The sequence below is a fragment of the Coregonus clupeaformis genome, chromosome 20 (assembly GCF_020615455.1).
Source record: "Coregonus clupeaformis isolate EN_2021a chromosome 20, ASM2061545v1, whole genome shotgun sequence".
Classification (NCBI taxonomy): Eukaryota; Metazoa; Chordata; class Actinopteri; order Salmoniformes; family Salmonidae; genus Coregonus; species Coregonus clupeaformis.
In genome coordinates, this window is record NC_059211.1 from 51,700,198 (window position 1) to 51,720,150 (window position 19,953).

The following is a 19,953-nucleotide window of genomic DNA, read 5'->3' on the forward strand; positions in this document are numbered from 1 at the left end:
ATCTTGAGTTAGTACCTTGCTAGTAGGCTAGCTTGGGCTACAGCTAGCTTCCCATTCTCATGACAGTTTGATTTCAAACATCAGAATACTATTGCATCACTCATTAAGGATAAGTGTTGGCTGCTAAATATGTCAATCAGATCTGAGACAAATAGGGGCATATCTTTGGTGTTAGCTACAACCCCTTCCTCCAGTAATGCCTTCTGGGATATAAATAAACACTCATGTGATAGTGTACAGTGTTCTCATACAATAAATAGCCACTTTGATTTAGCCATAACATGAGAAACTTGGTTTTGCTCCATTGTACCCCATTCAGTTTTCCACTCGTTTGATGTGTGTCCCCCCAGTGGCAAGTTTTACAACATACAATGTGAATAGACAGATACATGGCTAAATCTAAACATTGTTACAGTGTTATATCTACATTTGAGGCCTGGTTGCCATAAACATTTTTACTTAACTTTGTAAGCTCTTCCAAAAACTTTAATTGGAGAATCCATTGATCCCCATATTCATCCTGTACTCTTGATGTGCGCCCTCTGCTGCTAGTCTCTGGTACTGCACTCATCTCTGCAACCTCAGTGGTAGAAAATATATCTAATTTTGAGAGCTGCAATTCTTACATAATCAGATATCCCTTGCTCTTATTCAATTTTGGGGCGATTGTTGTATGACATCGTGGTCTGTCAACCCTACTTAAATAAACATACTATCCTGCATACTTCGTACACTGCAGCCACACATACTTTCACACTATGTTGTAGGCATAGCGAGTATGTCATTCTGAATACAGCCATAGTCTCTAGGATAGGATAACACTACATCCACTTGTATAGTGATGATAAGATGGGGTGAAGTAAATCAATTTGAAGGCTTCAAAAGGTCAGCACCAATTATGATCCAATTGAAAACACATGTTCTTTGTCTTACAGAACCTGCAATCGAATGCCGCATTTCACTTGAGGCCTTGGCAAAGAGGATCTCCCCACCTGAGTTAGATATGAAAGACGAAGACATGGAAGAACTACGTTTTGAATCTTTGTCAAAGCAACGAACTAAAAGCCAAAGCAAACAGAAATGGGGTTTAGCGTCTTTTGTGAAAACAAGAGATCTGCAACAGAGATCTAGACCCCCTGATTAATCGAGATCTTCTCCTACATTTGTACATCTCTTCAAATACACATTTGTTATGGTTCATTATAGTACAATGAGTGTGACTTGTACATTATTTACATCCAGTGGCATACATTTAGTTGAACAGAACTGACTATCGCTGTGTTCTTAGGATATCTATTTTCCAGTCAGAGAATGATTTGTTTCACATATCAAATTTGTGTTTGAGTGGGTGAATAAGAAAATAGTGCCTCTCCATGGCTAGCAGGTGTAAATATCTAAACCACAGTTGGCACACACGATTAATGCAACTCTGGGCCAATGACAGAGTCACCATTAACAATCTGACCCATCAATTTTCCTTATTCTACATAAACCATCCAAGTTACTTGAAAGGAAAATTAGGTAAAACCTTGAGGTAAATATTCAAAAATCTAATTTAATTGGTCACATACACGTATTTAGCAGATGTTATTGCGGGTGTAGCGAAATGCTTGTATTCCTTTACAAATAGGTAACAACAATTCGAGGCAACACTTTATTACACTCAAATCATAAAGCCTACTTTACAATGCCATGGACAGGTCATAGAAAATATGTTTGGCAATTAACATTTATTTTGTTAACTACATTATCTGATAATGCCTATTGTATTTAAGTGAATGGCAAGCTTTCACAAATCATGTATCATGAAATAACATAAACCGCTTTAAAAAAAATCAGATGCCCTGCTCATGACACTGCAATGTAGTCTTTACTGGTAAGATTTCAAGTAAAGCAAGTTAATATTTTGGTAAAGTTTATTTTACCAACCCAAGTAATACACTTTTTAAAATCAGAAATCATTTATTACATAAACATTACAATTACTTAACCTGGCTAGGAAAAAAAAGTTTGCACCATTTGAAAGTTATAGTTAACACAATTTGTAGATTTGTTTGTCTTCATTTTGTAATCATATTGTCATTTTTGCTACCATGAGATGGGAAGCACAATGTCTCATCATACAAAAATGTAAGTATCCGTTTTTGACATTGATAGCAATCTTTTAATATTTTACATTATTGTATTAATTTATCATCTTTATACTAAGTTGTCACATTTCACATGTAAATACATTAACTTTCGTTCCACAATCTTCACAAAGGACAAAATTGGAATAGTCAAAATTATAGTAGAGAATTACTAAACTCTGATTCAAGCTCAACTTTGGTTTGAACCATACACATTTAAAATTCATTCAACAATGTGTCACTCAGAGGAACATCAGCTTTGTTACTCATATTTACTCATGCTGTAACAAATGATTTCTTAAAACAATAAACTGCCAACTTAATATAAAGTGTGACCGGATACATTCTCATGGATTGATGCGGTAGCTTTGTTTCAATGTGTATTTGTTCTAAACTGTACTTAAGTGATTCATATTTTTACAATTTTTCATAATTGATTTTATGCAAATGATCTACAGGGTGAAAGAAGGGGAAACTCTGCACCAACCAGTGTTACCCAAAACAGTCTACAACTTCTTATTATGCTGGTTTTCCATCAAACCATTGTTTTCATTTGAACTGTTGATGGCTTGGCTGGGTCTATTGTTGCTCAAACAAGTCTCTGAAAGGATGGCTTGTAAAAGAAACCAGCATTCAAAATAGTTCAGGTTGGGGAAGCATTGGAATAATAAACCACTCAGATCTGGAACATTCTGCTGAAATGCAAGACTCAGTAAGAGACAACTTTGCAATTAATGGGCTTAATTGGACAACATATGGCTAGTAACTAACAGCAGCTAGTAAGGAACAGCAGCAGTGTCACTTTGAGGATATAGAAAAGTGATGTCCCAACTTTACTCCTAGAGGGCCATGGACATACTTGTTTTCATTTGAACAACTTACATATGCATTTGCTGCTGCCATTAACACTGCCAAATTCTGATGCTTAAGCTCAATTCAGAAACTAGTGATTGCAATTTGAACAGTCAACGTAAGGTTTGTGCTGCATATTTGTAAACTGTACAAATGTGGTCCACATCCAATATTGTGCATTAATTAGGTTGAGAGCTAGTTTGGTCCCTTGGACTTAATGACACCACTCATTAGTGCAGAGAAAAAAGTAGCAGCCCTCGAGGAAGAGAATTTCACACCCCAGTTTTTGCAGAGCCTACACTCTTGAGGAATACACCCTTGTGGTAGAGGATTGTGGGTAACGTAGTGCATGCAGAAGAGAATAGCTTAGCCCCATGCTTGGGCGGCACTAGTCTTGAGTGGCTTGGTTATTTTGTGGTGAGTTTCTGCTGAATTAGTTTATATTTGAGCAGCTCTTGTTCGGAGACGGACGGTTTGAGGCAATCCAATGCTTGGTTAAAGTCTTCGGCAGACAGCATGAGAGGAGTATCCTCTGTGTCCAGACCTGAGAGGGAGTGAGAGAAATGGAGGGGCAGAGGAAACATTCAAAAGAGAGAATATATGAGTAGAAGGGGGTTGGGAGAGAAAGGAGAGTGTGAAAGAGATAAATAAGTCCCTATTGCGCTTGTTACTGATGCTTGAGGTTGTCATAGGGCTCTAGGAACTGAGACGGTCATCTCTTAAAATGCTATTAACAGTACATATGACATGTGTATGACATGGGTATTTAGAAAGGATGATATGAAAGAATGGTATTTTATATATTTTCCAGTACATCATTTATAATGGTTTAAGTTTTTGTGGAATGAAAAATTCATAGAGAAACATAATTGCCACAAATTTTGCGCTGCAGTAAAAAATTCTGAAAATGACTGAATTATCTCTTAATTTGTGTCCATGTGTTGCTAAAATAAGATACATTCATGTTATGGTTTGTTTCTACATGATATGAGGGGTTGTAGGGAAAGGACAAATGCAAGAATGCAGTAGATTCTGGGTTTATAGCAATGAGACTATAGATTTGATAGGCACATTATTTGGGTACAGTATATTGTCCACATAGATTTTCTTTTAAAAAGTATGTTTTTCAATAAATGGACAAGATAAAGATAGCATTGTAGAGCATGACGGTTGACCATTCTATTTAAATGTAAATATCAAAAGAGGAACTGTTGTATTTTCAATTGATTAGACCGTTTGTATAGCCCACTAATGTGAACTGAGGTATTGAGACAATCGTACATCACAGTTTTCCATGCTTCGGTTTCAGGCAGGCTTTCAAATTTCTGTGTTTAAGCCAACAATTATAGTTTTTACATCTTAAGGAGGATTTTTAACAGACCTTTACAAGGAAAACATACACGTCTCAATTTGTGAGGGCCAAACGTACCGTCAGTGACACATGCAATCTTCCTCTTAATGGCAGACATCATGGCGTCGGAGCAGAGAGCATACATGTCCGCCCCTGTGAGCTGAGGAGGGCAGCGCTCCACCACATCCTGGAGACTGACACTGGGGTCTACCTTGAACCTGACAGCACAGAAACACATTGCAATTAACATATAGCACAAATATCATACAGTGCATTCGGAAAGTATTCAGACCCCTTGACTTTTTCCACATTTTGTTACGTTACAGCCTTATTCTAAAATTGATTCAACTGTTGTTTTTTTTCTCTTCCTCAATCTACACTCAATAACCCATCATGATCAAGTAAAAACTGGTTTTTAGAAATGTTTGCAAATGTATAAAAAAAAAAAAACGGTAATATCACATTAACAGTGGGGAGAACAAGTATTTGATACACTGCCGATTTTGCAGGTTTTCCTACTTACAAAGCATGTAGAGGTCTGTAATTTTTATTATAGGTACACTTCAACTGTGAGAGACGGAATCTAAAACAAAAATCCAGAAAATCACATTGTATGATTTTTAAGTAATTAATTTGCATTTTATTGCATGACATAAGTATTTGATACATCAGAAAAGCATAACTTAATATTTGGTACAGAAACCTGTGTTTGCAATTACAGAGATCATACGTTTCCTGTAGGTCTTGACCAGGTTTGCACACACTGCAGTAGGGATTTTGGCCCACTCCTCCATACAGACCTTCTCCAGATCCTTCAGGTTTCGGGGCTGTCGCTGGGCAATACGGACTTTCAGCTCCCCCCAAAGATGTTCTATTGGGTTCAGGTCTGGAGACTGGCTAGGCCACTCCAGGACCTTGAGATGCTTCTTACGGAGCCACTCCTTAGTTGCCCTGGCTGTGTGTTTCGGGTCGTTGTCATGCTGGAAGACCCAGCCACGACCCATCTTCAATGCTCTTACTGAGGGAAGGAGGTTGTTGGCCAAGATCTCACGATACATGGCCCCATCCATCCTCCCCTCAATACGGTGCAGTCGTCCTGTCCCCTTTGCAGAAAAGCATCCCCAAAGAATGATGTTTCCACCTCCACGCTTCACGGTTGGGATGGTGTTCTTGGGGTTGTACTCCTCCTTCTTCTTCCTCCAAACACGGCGAGTGGAGTTTAGACCAAAAAGCTCTATTTTTGTCTCATCAGACCACATGACCTTCTCCCATTCCTCCTCTGGATCATCCAGATAGTCATTGGCAAACTTCAGACGGGCCTGGACATGCGCTGGCTTGAGCAGGGGGACCTTGCGTGCGCTGCAGCATTTTAATCCATGACGGCGTAGTGTGTTACTAATGGTTTTCTTTGAGACTGTGGTCCCAGCTCTCTTCAGGTCATTGACCAGGTCCTGCCGTGTAGTTCTGGGCTGATCCCTCACCTTCCTCATGATCATTGATGCCCCACGAGGTGAGATCTTGCATGGAGCCCCAGACCGAGGTTGATTGACCGTCATCTTGAACTTCTTCCATTTTATAATAATTGCGCCAACAGTTGTTGCCTTCTCACCAAGCTGCTTGCCTATTGTCCTGTAGCCCATCCCAGGCTTGTGCAGGTCTACAATTTTATCCCTGATGTCCTTACACAGCTCTCTGGTCTTGGCCATTGTGGAGAGGTTGGAGTCTGTTTGATTGAGTGTGCGGACAGGTGTCTTTTATACAGGTAACAAGTTCAAACAGGTGCAGTTAATACAGGTAATGAGTGGAGAACAGGAGGGCTTCTTAAAGAAAAACTAACAGGTCTGTGAGAACCGGAATTCTTACTGGTTGGTAGGTGATCAAATACTTATGTCATGCAATAAAATGCAAATTAATTACTTAAAAATCATACAATGTGATTTTCTGGATTTTTGTTTTAGATTCCGTCTCTCACAGTTGAAGTGTACCTATGATAAAAATTACAGACCTCTACATGCTTTGTAAGTAGGAAAACCTGCAAAATCGGCAGTGTATCAAATACTTGTTCTCCCCACTGTACATAAGTATTCAGACCCTTTACTCAGTACTTTATTGAAGCACCTTTGGCAGCGATTACAGCCTCGAATCTTCTTGGGTATGACCCTAAAATCTTGGCACACCTGTATTTGGGGAGTTTCTCACTTCTCTGCAGATCCTCTCAAGCTCTGTCAGGTTGGATGGGGAGAGTCGCTTCACAGCTATTTTCAGGTCTCTCCAGAGATGTTCGATCGGGTTCAAGTCCAGGCCCTGGCTGGGCCACTCAAGGACATTCACAGACTTGTCCCGAAGCCACTCCTGCATTGTCTTAGCTGTGTGCTTAGGGTCGTTGTCCTGTTGGAAGGTGAACCTTAACCCCAGTCTGAGGTCCTGAGCGCTCTGGAGCAGGTTTTCATAAAGTATCTCTCTGTACTTTGCTCCATTAATCTTTCCCTCAATCCTGACTAGTCTCCCAATCCCTGCCGCTGAAAAACATCCCCACAGCATGATGCTGCCACCACCATGCTTCACCGTAGGGATGGTATTGGCAAGGTGATGAGCGGTGCCTGGTTTCCTCCAGACGTGATGCTTGACATTCAGGCCAAAGAGTTCAATCTTGGTTTCATCAGATCAGAGAATCTTGTTTCTCATGGTCAGAGTCCTTTAGGTGCCTTTTGGCAAACTCCAAGCGGCCTGTCATGTACATTTTACTGAGGAGTGGCTTCCGTCTGGCCACTTTACCATAAAAGGTATCTCCCATCTCCACAGAGGAACTCTGTCAGAGTGACCATCGGGTTCTTGGTCACCTCCCTGACCAAGGCCCTTTTTCCCCCGATTGCTCAGTTTGGCCGGGCGGCCAGTTCTAGGAAGAGTCTTGGTGGTTTCAAACTTCTTCCATTTAAGAATGATGGAGGCCACTGTTCTTGGGACCTTCAATGCTGCTGAAAATGTTTTGTACCCTTCCCCAGATCTGTGCCTCGACACAATCCTGTCTCGGAGCTCTACGGACAATTCCGTCAACCTCATGGCTTGGTTTTTGTGCTGACATGCACTGTCAACTGTGGGACCTTATATAGACAAGTGTGTGCCTTTCCAAACCATGTCCAATCAATTTAATTTACCACAGGTGGAATCCAATCAAGTTGTAGAAATATCTCAAGGATGATCAATGGAAACAGGATGCACCTGAGCTCAATTTCGAGTCTCATAACAAATGGTCTGAATACTTATGTAAATAAGGTATCTGTTTATATTTAATACATTTGCAAAATATTCTAAAAACCTTTGTCATTATGGGTTATCGTGTGTAGATTGATGGGGGGGGAAATGTATTTAATCCATTTTAGAATAAGGCTGTAACGTAACAAAATGTGGAAAAAGTCAAGGGGTCTGAATACTTTCCGAATGCACTGTATGTTTGCAGCACATTTCTGCACTTTAACCTTGATTCTGTGAGGATAACGATTGAAAAAAACACCTGTAGTGTTACCAGCTTTTTGTTGTTCATGTTTGACAATAAATTATAATCAGGCAGGACACACTTACTTTCTGACTATGGCCTTCAAAACTTGCAGCTGAGACTCTTTGTCTTCATTGATCCCAACATACACCAATTTGTCAAACCTGAAAGAGCAGCAGAGGAAACCATAAGGTCAAAAACATTATGGAAAATACAAAAAAAAGTATTTTAGAACAATAAAGTATAGCCATTTGGTGGCTTGTCCAACATCTAAATGTTGACCTTTTCAAAAGGTACATGTCTGTAGGAGTTTACTGCATAAACATCTGCTTTGTGAGGAGACTCACACTGATTGGCTCTACAAACCGCCATTTGAATCTCACCTGCCAGGTCTGAGCAATGATTGATCGAGCAGGTCTGGCCGGTTGGTGGCTCCAATCACAAACACGTCCCCAGAGGAGTGAAGTCCGTCGAGCTCAGCCAGGAGCTGAGAGACCACCCTACAGTTAACAGAGATCAGGTTCAAACAAGGAAGAAGATGAAGTTGTACTTAGCCACTGATCTATGGTCAGTTTTCTGTTTCCCCCAATGGTTAAGGTCAGAATTTGGGGAGGATAAACTGATCCTATACAAATGAGAGAAGCAGGGATTTACAAGAAAAGACAGTTGCTGGCAAGCACTGAAAATCTTCAGAATACGCAAAACACCTTCATAATATTTTAATGCTCCACAAAATAACATTGTGTCAGTACTAAGACTATTCAATATCCACACACTTTCATTGGCCTCATTGAGAGAATAGGAATGTAAAAGGCCCAGTTTCCACTATTAAAAATGTTTGTCAAACAAGGGTGACTCTAGACCTGTGTTTAGTTAACCTGTGTTTAGTTGCATTATATTTTACATGACGTGATCTAACTGCTTTGATAATGATAATTTTCAGTGGTGAATCCTCCAAAGATCAATCCCACCCACCTGTCCATGACTCCACCTGAGTCTCCACTGCGCCCTCTGTTGGGCGCTAGAGAGTCCAGCTCGTCAAAGAAGATGATACAGGGGGCCGCCGCTCGAGCTTTGGAGAACACTGAATAACAGAGAGGAAGACCCATTTTATTGGATATCATACGTACAGGACAGTCACATCATAGGCCATTGGCTCTCACAAAATGTAAAAATGTATATGTAGACCTCTGGTCTTCACTAGGATGTTTTCAGACAATGCAACAGGAGCATGAAGAACAAGAAGCACAAGGCAGTACAAAATAAGTAGTGAGCTTGGATGCTCCGCAAACAATTTGTTGGATATCACACCGACGTGTCGGTCAATAGACCTTCATCTGGGTTTTACAGAGAGGTGTAAACTGCTCTGCTTTTGAAATGCACAACGCATACAGTTGATTGCATCTATTCAACTAGGGCCCGATTTAGAGTTGAGATAAGCGCGTGCAACGCAGGAAGGTCACTTTGACTAAAGCTTACTGGCAAGCCATGCGCCCAGCCCAGGGGAGTTGAACAAACAGCCATATTCAGGTCAAACAGTAATCTAATCCCACTACTACACTCACCCTCTCTTACGTTCTCCTCGCTTTGACCCACGTACATGTTGATGAGTTCCGGGCCTTTGACACTAAACGAAGGGGAAGACAAAGCCATCAGGATTCAAGCACAATCATTCAGCTGAATGTGTGAAACAAATATGGATGATATGCTTATTCACCACAAGACGCTCATTACCCGGTGTCGGGCTCGAGGGGGGTGCAACATTACAGAACAATCGGATATACATATATTATGTAGAACAGACACACTTCTCCGTCACTTAGAATAGGGAATGTTGGCTCTATATAAAAAATATCTATCTGCAACATTCCATGACATTTCTCCAGCTTTCTCATCTCTTTTACCTGACACCAGGGACGTGTCCATTCGGGAGAAAACTTTTGAGGGAAACAGGGAGGTGCTATCTGAACACTTTTTTCCGTTGCAACTGTTTCGCTACAGTGTGCCCTACTGAACTTGACCCAGTCTTCCAGTCTCCTCTGCTTGTCTCCTACCTGAGGAAGGTCATGGAGCACTCGGTAGCCACGGCCTTGGCCAGCAGGGTTTTGCCCGTGCCGGGGGGCCCGTAGAGGAGCAGCCCGGCGCGGCGCAGGCCCAGGGACAGCAGTTCGGGCCTCTCCAGGGGCAGCTGCACCGTGTCCAGGATCTCCCGCTTCACCTGCTGCAGGCCGCCAACGTCCTGCCAGCGCACACTGGGGATCTGACCACACACACAGGAATGTTACACTTTCCCTCCATAAGCAGTTGATCAGTGTCCGTCTCCTCTGAGCCAGTGAAACATGGGCTACAGTCCAATTCTCTTCCCATCTCGTGAAGTGTGCACTCGTACACTTCCCCTCATTTAAAAAGGAATGGACTGGTGTGAAGAATATGGTGGAACCTCCCTCCAGCCATGCTTGCACCAATCCAATGCTTTTTAAATGCATGAGGGGGAGTGAACGAGTGCACACTTCTGGAGAAGGGTAGGGAATCGTACCAGAGCCATGGGTTTCATCCAAAATGCTAAAAAAAATCTATTCTCTCCTCGTCTCTCCTTTATCTGCACTGACAGGAAAACAATATGGTGGAAGGTCATCATTAGGCTGGCTTTCACCTGGTCAGTTCTTTCAGACCAATGCAATGTAGGAGAGGAAAGGGACGATTATTTAGATGATTGAGAAATAGCCACGCGCCCCATTTTCAGGGTGTACCTTTGGGGCTCCGATGGCCTGAGAGTGGGCATCTTGGAGGGTCTCCAATGCATTGGTGAAGTCCTGGGCCAGGACGGTTACCCCACAGGCACAGAGGTCCTCTTCCTCCTGCACACTGGCCCCCTCTGGGAAACTGAACACAAATGCCTGCTTCAGTCATTCTGTAGTGGTATGATGTCCTTTTGATATAATTCCTCTAGCAGTAGTCGTAGTAGCAGTAGAAAACTTGGTTATGAAATTGGCTTTGCAGCAGAATTATATTCATAAAATCAACAGAGAATCACAAGGAATAGGACACAATATACAACATAACAAGAAGAACACATTGCGTATAGTTGCTAGAGTTCAGCGGATATTCAGTGGGGAAGAGCAATTGCGGGAGGAAAACTCACCAGGATTGGAGTATCCTTCTGTGGGCGGCTTTACCAGCCTGAGTCAGCAGTGCACTGAGGTCCCCCAATAGAAAGCCCTGGGAGTCGAGAGAGGGAGGTAGAGAGAGAAATATAAAAAGAGGACAGAGGTGGAGGTGTTAGAAGGATCATCAAAAGTCACTGTCCTTCTGAATCAAATGTGTCTCTTCCACAAAAATAAACTCACTCTCAATTGGTCTCTAAACCAATCTGGTGCCTTTTAAATCCTTGAAGGGAGATGTGAACAAGTGAACACATCAGAAATACTGGGGAGAATCAGAATTGGGCTGGTGTCTATGAAGTATGAATCTAATGGCTAAACCCGTGCTAAGGATCTCACCGCAGTGTGCTTGGCCAGCCTGGACAGGTTGACGTCCCTCCCCAGGGGCAAGCCCTCGCTGAGGCTGGCCAGCATAGCTTGGCGCTGCTCCTCACTGGGGCTCTCTATCGACACCTGGTGGATAAAGGCTGCCATCACGTCAGACGACAGCTCCCGGGGCTTACTCACCGCCGCCACCACGACCACGCTAAGAGGGAGAGAGAGAGGACAGTGACGGAGGTTACACACGTAGCCGTTCCTTCTGTATGTGCGTGCAGGCAGTAGCTTACAGTAGTAGTAACAAAGGCACCGCATACATCGATTGAATTCTAGCCTTGGTTAAGATGGATGGGCTACCTGGAAGGGGTGTGGGCAATGAACTGGCACAGTGCGGCCATGACCCTGGCATCCTCCTCGGTGCCATCCCTGGGCTGGCCCAGCAGCTGCAGGTTCCTGAGCAGCAGGATGCACGGCCGGTGGGCCTCAGCTCGCTGGAAGACAGACTTCATCTTGGCCTCACAGGCGGCGGCCGCGTCAGCGCAGAGGGTCACGCAGTCCACCTGCACAGGGGGCAGAGAGTGAGAGGGAAAATTTGAACATTTCCAAACATTTGACATAAGCAACTTGAAGAGCCACTGAACACGCCGATTGGCACGTGAGTTTTCCTGTGGCTCATTAGAAAAACGAGATTTCAGTCGGAGTGTTTCCTGACCAGTTCTGCATTTAATTATGTTTGTCCCCCATGAGACACTGTAGCCTATTTCACTTCCTCAAAATCTCCAGAATGAATCTAAGATAACTCAAGAAATCTGTAATTATTTTGACGTTTTTGCAGATTATGTTTTAGTTGTGCAATTTTACATCTAACTAAGGTTTTTAGTGCAGTATTTCTCAAGTCCAAAAAATGTGCAAGCTGTTGTCTTATGTAAACAAAGTCGGAGCTGCTGTGCAGTCTGTCTCACTGTCTATGCTATTGGATAGAGAGCAATCACCGCAGCGGTTCACCCCATGTTAGTGGGCAAATGGACATCTTCAAATCAAAACCCAACCTTAATTATCCGTTGTGACGCATTGATGTGCCAAACTCAGTTTAAGACGAGAGTGACTTAATTACCAAAATTATCCTATTTACACTTTGTAGTCAATTTTGACACTAGAATAAATGTTTCTAAATCCTATCAATGCCACATAGGCCATTTTCAAAGGGATTAGTTGCTTTTTAAAGGTAGTCACTCTTTAAGACTAAAGTAAAGTCCCATAACGACAGATCTCCGTCTCAGTGCTGGAACTGACTCAATGTAAGCTTTGTTTTCGTCACATATCTATTAGGAGCCTTGGGAGAAAAAGTGTGTACTTTGTGTATTGACTTACAAAGAAAAGTGGGTGGATAGCCTTAGAGATTTGATCCGCTCACAGACTGTATTTGACACTAAATTAAATCTGACTAAAAATAAAAACTACTACTTTAATGTCCCAAACTTGTAGCGCGTGCCTCAATTCGAATGGCTATAGAGCCAGTAACCCCAGAAAAACAAATACATGTACATTTGTATTTGAATTCAAATCTTGTAATAAGCCAGTTGTGTGATCCTGAAGGATACCTTCACTAAGTGTAGATGGAGTCTACGGCATGCAGCTCTGACTGAGGTGAATTTGCCACTTCCACTCAGTCCCAGGAGGAGGATGGTGCATCCGCTCGTCAGAGCAGCAGAGCTTTAGAAAAAGATATATATATATACAGATAAGTCAGCATAGACATCCAAAGGAGTGTGGATAACAGTTCTTCTACATACAGTATCCTGTTATTTGGCTCGGACTAAATCTTGTTCACTTACACTTTACATATTGTTTACCGTGTTGCCCTGGGTCTGCGGTATCAGCTGACATATACAAGCCAATCATGGTAAACGTGATGATTTGAATTGCATTTATGTCCGTGTCCGTTTTCAGGAAGATGCCCAGGGTCGTATTTACTAGACACCAAACAGAAAACTAACGAAAACGGGGAAGAACTACCTGAACTTCCAATAAGATGTCAGATAAGAAACTCTTGTTTCTGTTGCAAAGCATTTTCCATTGCAAAACTTTTTGCTACGGTTTGCACTAATGAATACGGCCCAGTTGTGTAAAATGATGTAATCCTGCTGAGTTAACACTGACCTGTCATTCATGTGAGGCTGGATGATAGTGGAGAATTGGTCTACAGTGCTGGAGAGCCCAGGAGGAGACAGGCTAGTCCAGAGGGAAGGCTCCTCGCCAACAAGGGAACAGGGAGCCAGGCTATTGGTGGAGCCACCCTAAAAGGACAAGTAATATGCATGGAAGGTGTCACAATTGCAAAAAGTAAACAACTGCAGAAACCTCGTCATTTTTGGAGACAGGTGTTTGAAGCAGCAGCGGATCATCTTGGCCAACTGTGGGGTGAAACAATTCTCTTATTTATCGTTAATTAGCCACCACAAATGGCTTTGCTAGCAATTTTGGAGACGGCATCACATTTGCAAGGGGTTTCCCGTCATGTTTACTTTGACATCTCTACTTTTAGGCTAGTAGCCAATCCTCAAAAAGGGCTTTAGTTTTTGAGATACCCCAACCCAGGTAGAACATGTTTTTCCATATCTCTAAGGTCTCCCATATATTAAATGGATGGTTGTATAACATTTTTGTACTGCAAAAGTGGTTAAATTGATAGATATTGTGGCACACCCCCTTAACGCAAACAGTGCAGAATAATGCCTGGCTGGAGGAGGGGGCGTGGTCCACATAAGCACATGTCAGTTGTATGCCCTACAAACACAAAGAAACAACAGTAGGATATCTTAATGCATCTGGGAAATATAGAACTGTAAACACACAGATACAATAGTCGGAAATATCAACTATGAATATTTATGATTAATGTAAACGTAATCTTTTGGTAGCTGTTCAATAGACGACTTTCCAAGTTAAATTCTCTCTCATTCAGTGCTGTATGGTCCTGCCTGACAAAAATGCACAGTGACACGTTTTGGGGCTCAGACACCGAAAACTGTCATTTCTTTTTCCAGTCAAAGGTTCCTGGGTGGATTGGATATGTTTAGCCCCTACTCTTGCAACTACATTAGGGGGCCCCCTAGATTTGACTCCAAATTAAATATGGTGTCCAAAATCCAATATGGCTGCCACATTACCATTAAATGGTGTTTAAATCACCTGTATATGTTCACATTTTAAGAGATACATTTTTCAGATTTGTGTACTGTACTTCATCTATGTTAGAAATCCAATATGCCCACCATATACACTCAAACACCTTTGTCTGGATATATAAAAAGGCAGCAAACTGCATGGCATGGCAGCACCAAGTATTCCAAGTCACAAGCCTCTTTGACAGTCAATGAGGCAACTGGGAGGCTCCAACAAAAGGAAAGAGAATCCAACCCTGGGCTCTGACACCCTCTCCCTAGCTCTACAACTTTCCCCCACTGTGGTATAACTTGCCCCTCCAGGATTGGGCTCTTAAGTCACCTCCTTATAATTTAGAAGTGAGCTTTGATTCATTGCTAGTCCAATTCGTCTGCCTGAATCAAACATGACCTTCCACTGGCTCACTGCATTTGTGATGCACATTGGGATGTTCCGTTGCACTTTTATCCTGTTCGGGTTGAGCTGGCACATTACTTATTCCAGACAAACATGCCCACCATCCTGGCTGTCTGCCCTGGTGTTAACTTGGTGACAGTTATGGTGTATGGGGAGAATGCAACTACACATCACAAGCGCATAAGGCAGGTATTCACTAGAATGAACCAACACAACCTGACACTCATTGACAAGAAATGCCATCAACTTCGTGGGCCTTCACATGACATAGGAATTGCACCTCTCCAATGTCAATACCATCCTGAATCTCCCAGAACAGTCCTTGATAAGCCCACTCCATCAGTCCTTCCCTCAGGCACTACTAGAGACACCATGGAACTGGACTGCCACATGTCAGGCCATTCACAGCCAAAACGCCATCTGGAAAATGCTGGTGTGCATTGCCCTCATACGTACCCCATTTTGCTACCAACCTGAACTGGACTCGCATGTGAAGAATTCGCTTTCACACTCCTCTGCAACCCTTTTACTGTCCATCAAAGCCCAGGGATCATCTTCAAATGTTTGTGTGTGGAGCTGTGCTACCTCCCTTACAGCCAACGCTTCTTAGTCTATGACCTAGCTACACTAGCTAACCTCAGGTCACCCTCACAGGTTCTATCACGTTCCACATCTTCTGCTGGGCGTGCCCCAGTCCGTTATCAATGCCAACCACCCACAGTTAACATCAGACAAATTATCATCCTAACTGACTTCCAAAGGAATATAAAAAGATATGTAGAAAAGTATGTTTGTGACTGCCCTTTCACAGACTCTCCTTACAACCAACCAGTATCCCCAGCATCATTCAGGCTGGGATAACATTCCAGTTAGTCAATGGGTCTCTTTGGTATGCAAGCTGCATCTGATGACTGACTATATCAAACTGTAGCAATGGAATCACCCCACAGCCCCAATACCCCGTCAGTCATACAGGAAGGATACTGCCCTTGTCGCTGCAGCTTGCCAAGAATGATCAGTTAACGGTACAAGCACATCAGGCCCCAGAACTACAACCACCACTGGCTAATTTGTCTTCTCACCCTGTTAGGACACACTCATGTCCTGGTCACCTCAAAGACTTTGAATCAACCTTGCACACTTCGTTTTAGTGGGGAAAAGAGGGCTGTACATATACACTACTAGAGTAGCTGACTGTTGTATTACGGTTGCGGTGTGCTTGCTGTTACGCTACTGTGTGCTTATGTCGTGAAAGAGAAAGGGGGGATACCTAGTCAGTTGCACAACTGAATGCATTCAACCGAAATGTGTCTTCCGTATTTAACCCAACCCGTCTGAATCAGAGAGGTGCGGGGGGCTGCCTTAATCGACATCCACGTCATCAGCGTCCGGGAGCAGTTGTTGTTGGGGGTTAATAGCCACATCATCAAAAGACATGTAACTGTATGCATTTCTGTCAGGCAGGACCATACAGCACTGAATGAGAGAAAATGTAACTTGGAAAGTTGTCTATTGAACAGCTACCAAAAAGTGAAGTTTACATTCATCATAAATATTCATAGTTGATATTTCCCGACTATTGTATCTGTGTGTTTACAGGTCTATATTTCCAAGATGCATTAAGATATCCTAATGCTGTTTGTTTGTGTATGTAGGGCAGACAGCTGACTACTTGTATTTAACATTTTCGCAATATCAGAGCTTGCAATATTGGGTTACATGAGCTTATGTGGCCCACCCCCTCCAGCCAGGCATGATTCTGCACTTTCTGAGTTAAGGGGGTGTGTCACAATATCTATCAATTTAACCACTTTTGCAGTAATATATTTTTACACAACCATCCATTTCATATATGGGAGACCTTAAAGATATGTGAAAACATGGTTGTGTTTTGTTATACCTCAGGTAGGGGTATCTCAACATTTTGGGGGCCTTGCCACTAGCCTATTTCCAAGCGTAGTCCTATGGAAATACATACTTCACCACTCAAAAGAGCATGACATAACTAGCATTGAACGTTCACTTATGCATGCAGTCTTAAAACCGTCTGGATCTGGCTACCGATGTGACATTTTATGTCAAAAGTTCAAACGTACCATGTATAGAGATGTGTGGACAGTGTCTGCCAGGTAAGGACCTTGGTCTTCCTCCTCCTCTGTAGAGCCACAAACCTTTTTCACTTTGAAATACACGACCGGCCACCTAACGAAAGTTCAGAGTTCCAAGTAAGAAGAGTGTAATTGAATACCCAATCATGTGCTCATGTAGATTTGACGTAAAGAAGCAAGATATGGTGGCACGTCATATTATCTGACCACACACACACACTAGTATAGGAGAAACATTTGTTAAAACATTTGTTAAATCATTATGGTCAACCTCCCTCTGTTGTTCTGAGTGTAAATGTATAAATAAGTTAGTCTGCTTGACGCGTGGACCTTGTGATTCCCTCAGAGTTGCTCTCCAAGACTTCAGGATGCCCTTCAGATGGGATTCCCAAAACATCCCCCAGCCGCACAAGTCTGGGAGAGAAGGAACAAAGGTCAAAGATAAAAGGTCAAGTACAGCATGGTGCGTGCAAAACAAATCCTACAGGGAAGATGCAACAAACCAATAACAGTGGGGAAACAGTATGAAGCACAAACCAAGGCCAGGGTCATATTCATTAGTGCACACAATAGCAAAATGTTTTGCAACAAACGGAAAACGGGAGTTTCTTATAGGCCAAATTCAGGTAGTCCCTCCCCAATTTCGGTCCATTCGATTCCGTTTGGTTACTAATGAATACAATCTTTTAAAATAATTAGTACAGATAGAACGGAATAGTATTTCACTAACCTTGGTATGGTAAAGTGCCCACAGAGGATACTGTCAAAGGGACCATGAGAACTGTATTCTGGGGAGATGACAGCATCAAGGTGGAGTTCTTTGGCAAATAGCGGTGATGCTGTTCGAGAGAGGCTCTCAGAAAGCTGAGGACCTGACTGAGAAAGGACCCGGTTCCATCTCTGAGAGAATTCAAAGAAATACAGCAAAGAATTCAGCATAATTATCATTATTATATCTAGACAAATCTGTGTCCCACATTGTCAGTTGCTTGGATGTTCCAGAATTTGAGAATGGGTGTATATGGGCATGCAGATCCCTTTCATATTAAACTTTCCCTTGAACCTATTCAAATTGATTTAGGAGAAAATAGTTGCAATGACAACCTGCATGCAAATGAGAATGGAGGACTTCGCACAACACTTAACTTTCAACTAAAATGTAAGAACAAATATGTACAAATATTTACTCACCTTTATCTTCACAGCTCTGCTACTGACTGGCACTGGCTCTCCATTTGACAAGTTGAACCAATGAGTCGCCGATATGAAGCCAACGTTGTCTTGAAGATCCAACTCGGCACACTTGCTGAAATCTGCCACAACAACCGAGCCGAGGTGGACCCTTTCGGCTCCCTTGGATGGCTCTTTGTCAGGTGCGTTCTCATCGGCTTGCCCGGGAATTCGCAGGTATTCGCCTCTGTAGGACGTCTTTGTCATTTCAGATGAGCAGTTAAAAGTAGACACCACTACCCACTCACGGTTGAATAACCCGAGTTTGAGCAGCAACTGTTTGCTTACGACAACAGCACTGTCGAAATCGATTTCAGCCTCGCGCTTGTCCACTAGTACAATTCTCCCTTGACGGTACAAGCGAGGCATATCCACGATTCTGACATCCAGCCTACACTCCAGCGCTTGCAAAAAAGCGGAGAAACTCGAGTCCCATACTTGCCTGTTGTCAAGTAATGAGCTTCCCCCGCCAAGACTATTCGCGTAGTGTGCAAAATCAGAGACAAATAGCGAGGTCAAAGTTCTAGTTGCTAAAGCATTAGAGGTTTCCAGTGCGCCACGTTGCGCGATGTCTCTGCAGTCGGTGACCACCACTGTTGTGTTGCTTGTTATCATCCCCTGCGTTATAGGTGTACACTCCAACACAACTAAGTCGAACAGATATTGTTGAACTTGAGATATATCATCTCCAAGTAGAGGGTGATAGGGAAGTGATAGCGAGTCCCCTTGTCGTGCCAATAGTAGTTGCCCTTGGCACGAAGCCAGTATGAGAAGTCCATTGGAAAACGTATCCGAGCTTGCCCACTTGAAACTCTGTCTTGTTCGTGCCCCTATAACAACCTTTCTAAGGGCAAACGGTGACAGTGAGCGTACAACCCCCCTTATATCATCCTGAAGACCATAGTGTTTGAGAAAGAGCTTACTTGTGTACAGTTTTAAAGTTGTGTTGTTTCCATCCGCCGTACAGTCTGGCGTCTCCTCCTCTGTCGAGTGCGCGCAGAGCAAAACACCAGTTTTCCCGAGTGTTTGACGTATCCGTGAGGTAAATAAAAGGGTCGAAGTAGGCTCATTGCAACTTGGAAACGCATATCTAAATTGTGACTTGAAAACAAGCACGTGCAAAGGATTTAAGTGCGTTGGAAATGTATCTAAACATGACAGTTCTACCTGAGCTGCCATGTTCGAAAAAAATTATTGCGCAATATTTTGTCCGGAAGTGAAAGCAGCTCGGGTGAAACAAGTCTTTCCCAAACGTTCCTTTGAAGGCTGAATAAAACATTCACTTTTGCAATTTATAGATAGACCTACAAAAAGTATCTGTAAATAAGAAAAATGCACTCTCTGAATAATGAAATAAGAAAAATGCACGCTCACAGCATATTGCATAGGGCTTACTCAGTACAAAATGCACAGCATGTTTACGCCTCGATCACACCGACAGTGCAATGCATTTTGGTACACCAGAAGTAAATTCATTTACAATGGAAAGCTGCGTTTGTCTTACAGCATTGAGTTGCAGAGGCAGTTAAGCCTCGATCCCACCGACAGTGTTTATGCGCAAAATAGTTCGCAGCGTCATCTGGATATGTGTGCAACAAAAGTTCAACATTGACCTTCTGCTAGCATTTCTGTCAAGCCCTCTACGCATACAGTTAGATAAATTCAACGCTTGCACCACACAGAACGCACTGCAACTGCCTCTGCAACACAATGCTGCAAGGCAAACACA

The 19,953-nt window shown here is 42.7% G+C and overlaps 2 protein-coding genes across 3 annotated transcripts in view; one reads left to right on the forward strand and one right to left on the reverse strand.

The window, feature by feature from the left end:
- Positions 1-2,461, forward strand: part of LOC121572363 (potassium voltage-gated channel subfamily H member 1) — a 77,575-nt gene extending 75,114 nt beyond the window's left edge. The window contains exon 14 of one of the 2 annotated variants that reach the window (XM_045205560.1): positions 936-1,022. Coding sequence is in view for 1 of the 2 variants with exons in the window: in XM_045205559.1 (XP_045061494.1) it covers positions 936-1,144 (209 nt within the window). In the remaining variant the exon portion in view is untranslated. Of the gene's footprint in view, positions 1-935 lie in introns of both variants that reach the window. The other variant, XM_045205559.1, reaches the window with a different exon arrangement.
- On the reverse strand, positions 1,903-19,432 carry LOC123481436 (peroxisome assembly factor 2-like). The gene is made up of 17 exons (XM_045205557.1): positions 18,186-19,432; positions 17,725-17,894; positions 17,325-17,408; positions 16,983-17,088; positions 13,465-13,601; positions 12,906-13,017; positions 11,662-11,864; positions 11,326-11,512; positions 10,968-11,044; positions 10,576-10,708; positions 9,880-10,085; positions 9,391-9,452; positions 8,801-8,909; positions 8,209-8,325; positions 7,912-7,989; positions 4,411-4,550; positions 1,903-3,525 (listed from the first exon to the last, which is right to left on the reverse strand). Exons 1-17 carry the CDS (start codon positions 19,401-19,403, stop codon positions 3,389-3,391), a joined length of 3,276 nt encoding a protein of 1,091 aa, XP_045061492.1. The 5' UTR covers positions 19,404-19,432; the 3' UTR covers positions 1,903-3,388.
- Between the last annotated feature and the right edge of the window lie 521 nt (positions 19,433-19,953).

Coding starts and splice junctions, on each gene's coding strand:
- LOC123481436 (XM_045205557.1), bottom strand. CDS start 19,403: ATGGCAGCTCAGGTAGAACTGTCATGTTTAGATACATTTCCAACGCAC. Junction 13,018..13,464: donor CAGCCTCACATGAATGACAG/GTCAGTGTTAAC, acceptor CTTTTTCTAAAG/CTCTGCTGCTCTGACGAGCG. Junction 8,910..9,390: donor CGAGGAGAACGTAAGAGAGG/GTGAGTGTAGTA, acceptor TCTGTTATTCAG/TGTTCTCCAAAGCTCGAGCG.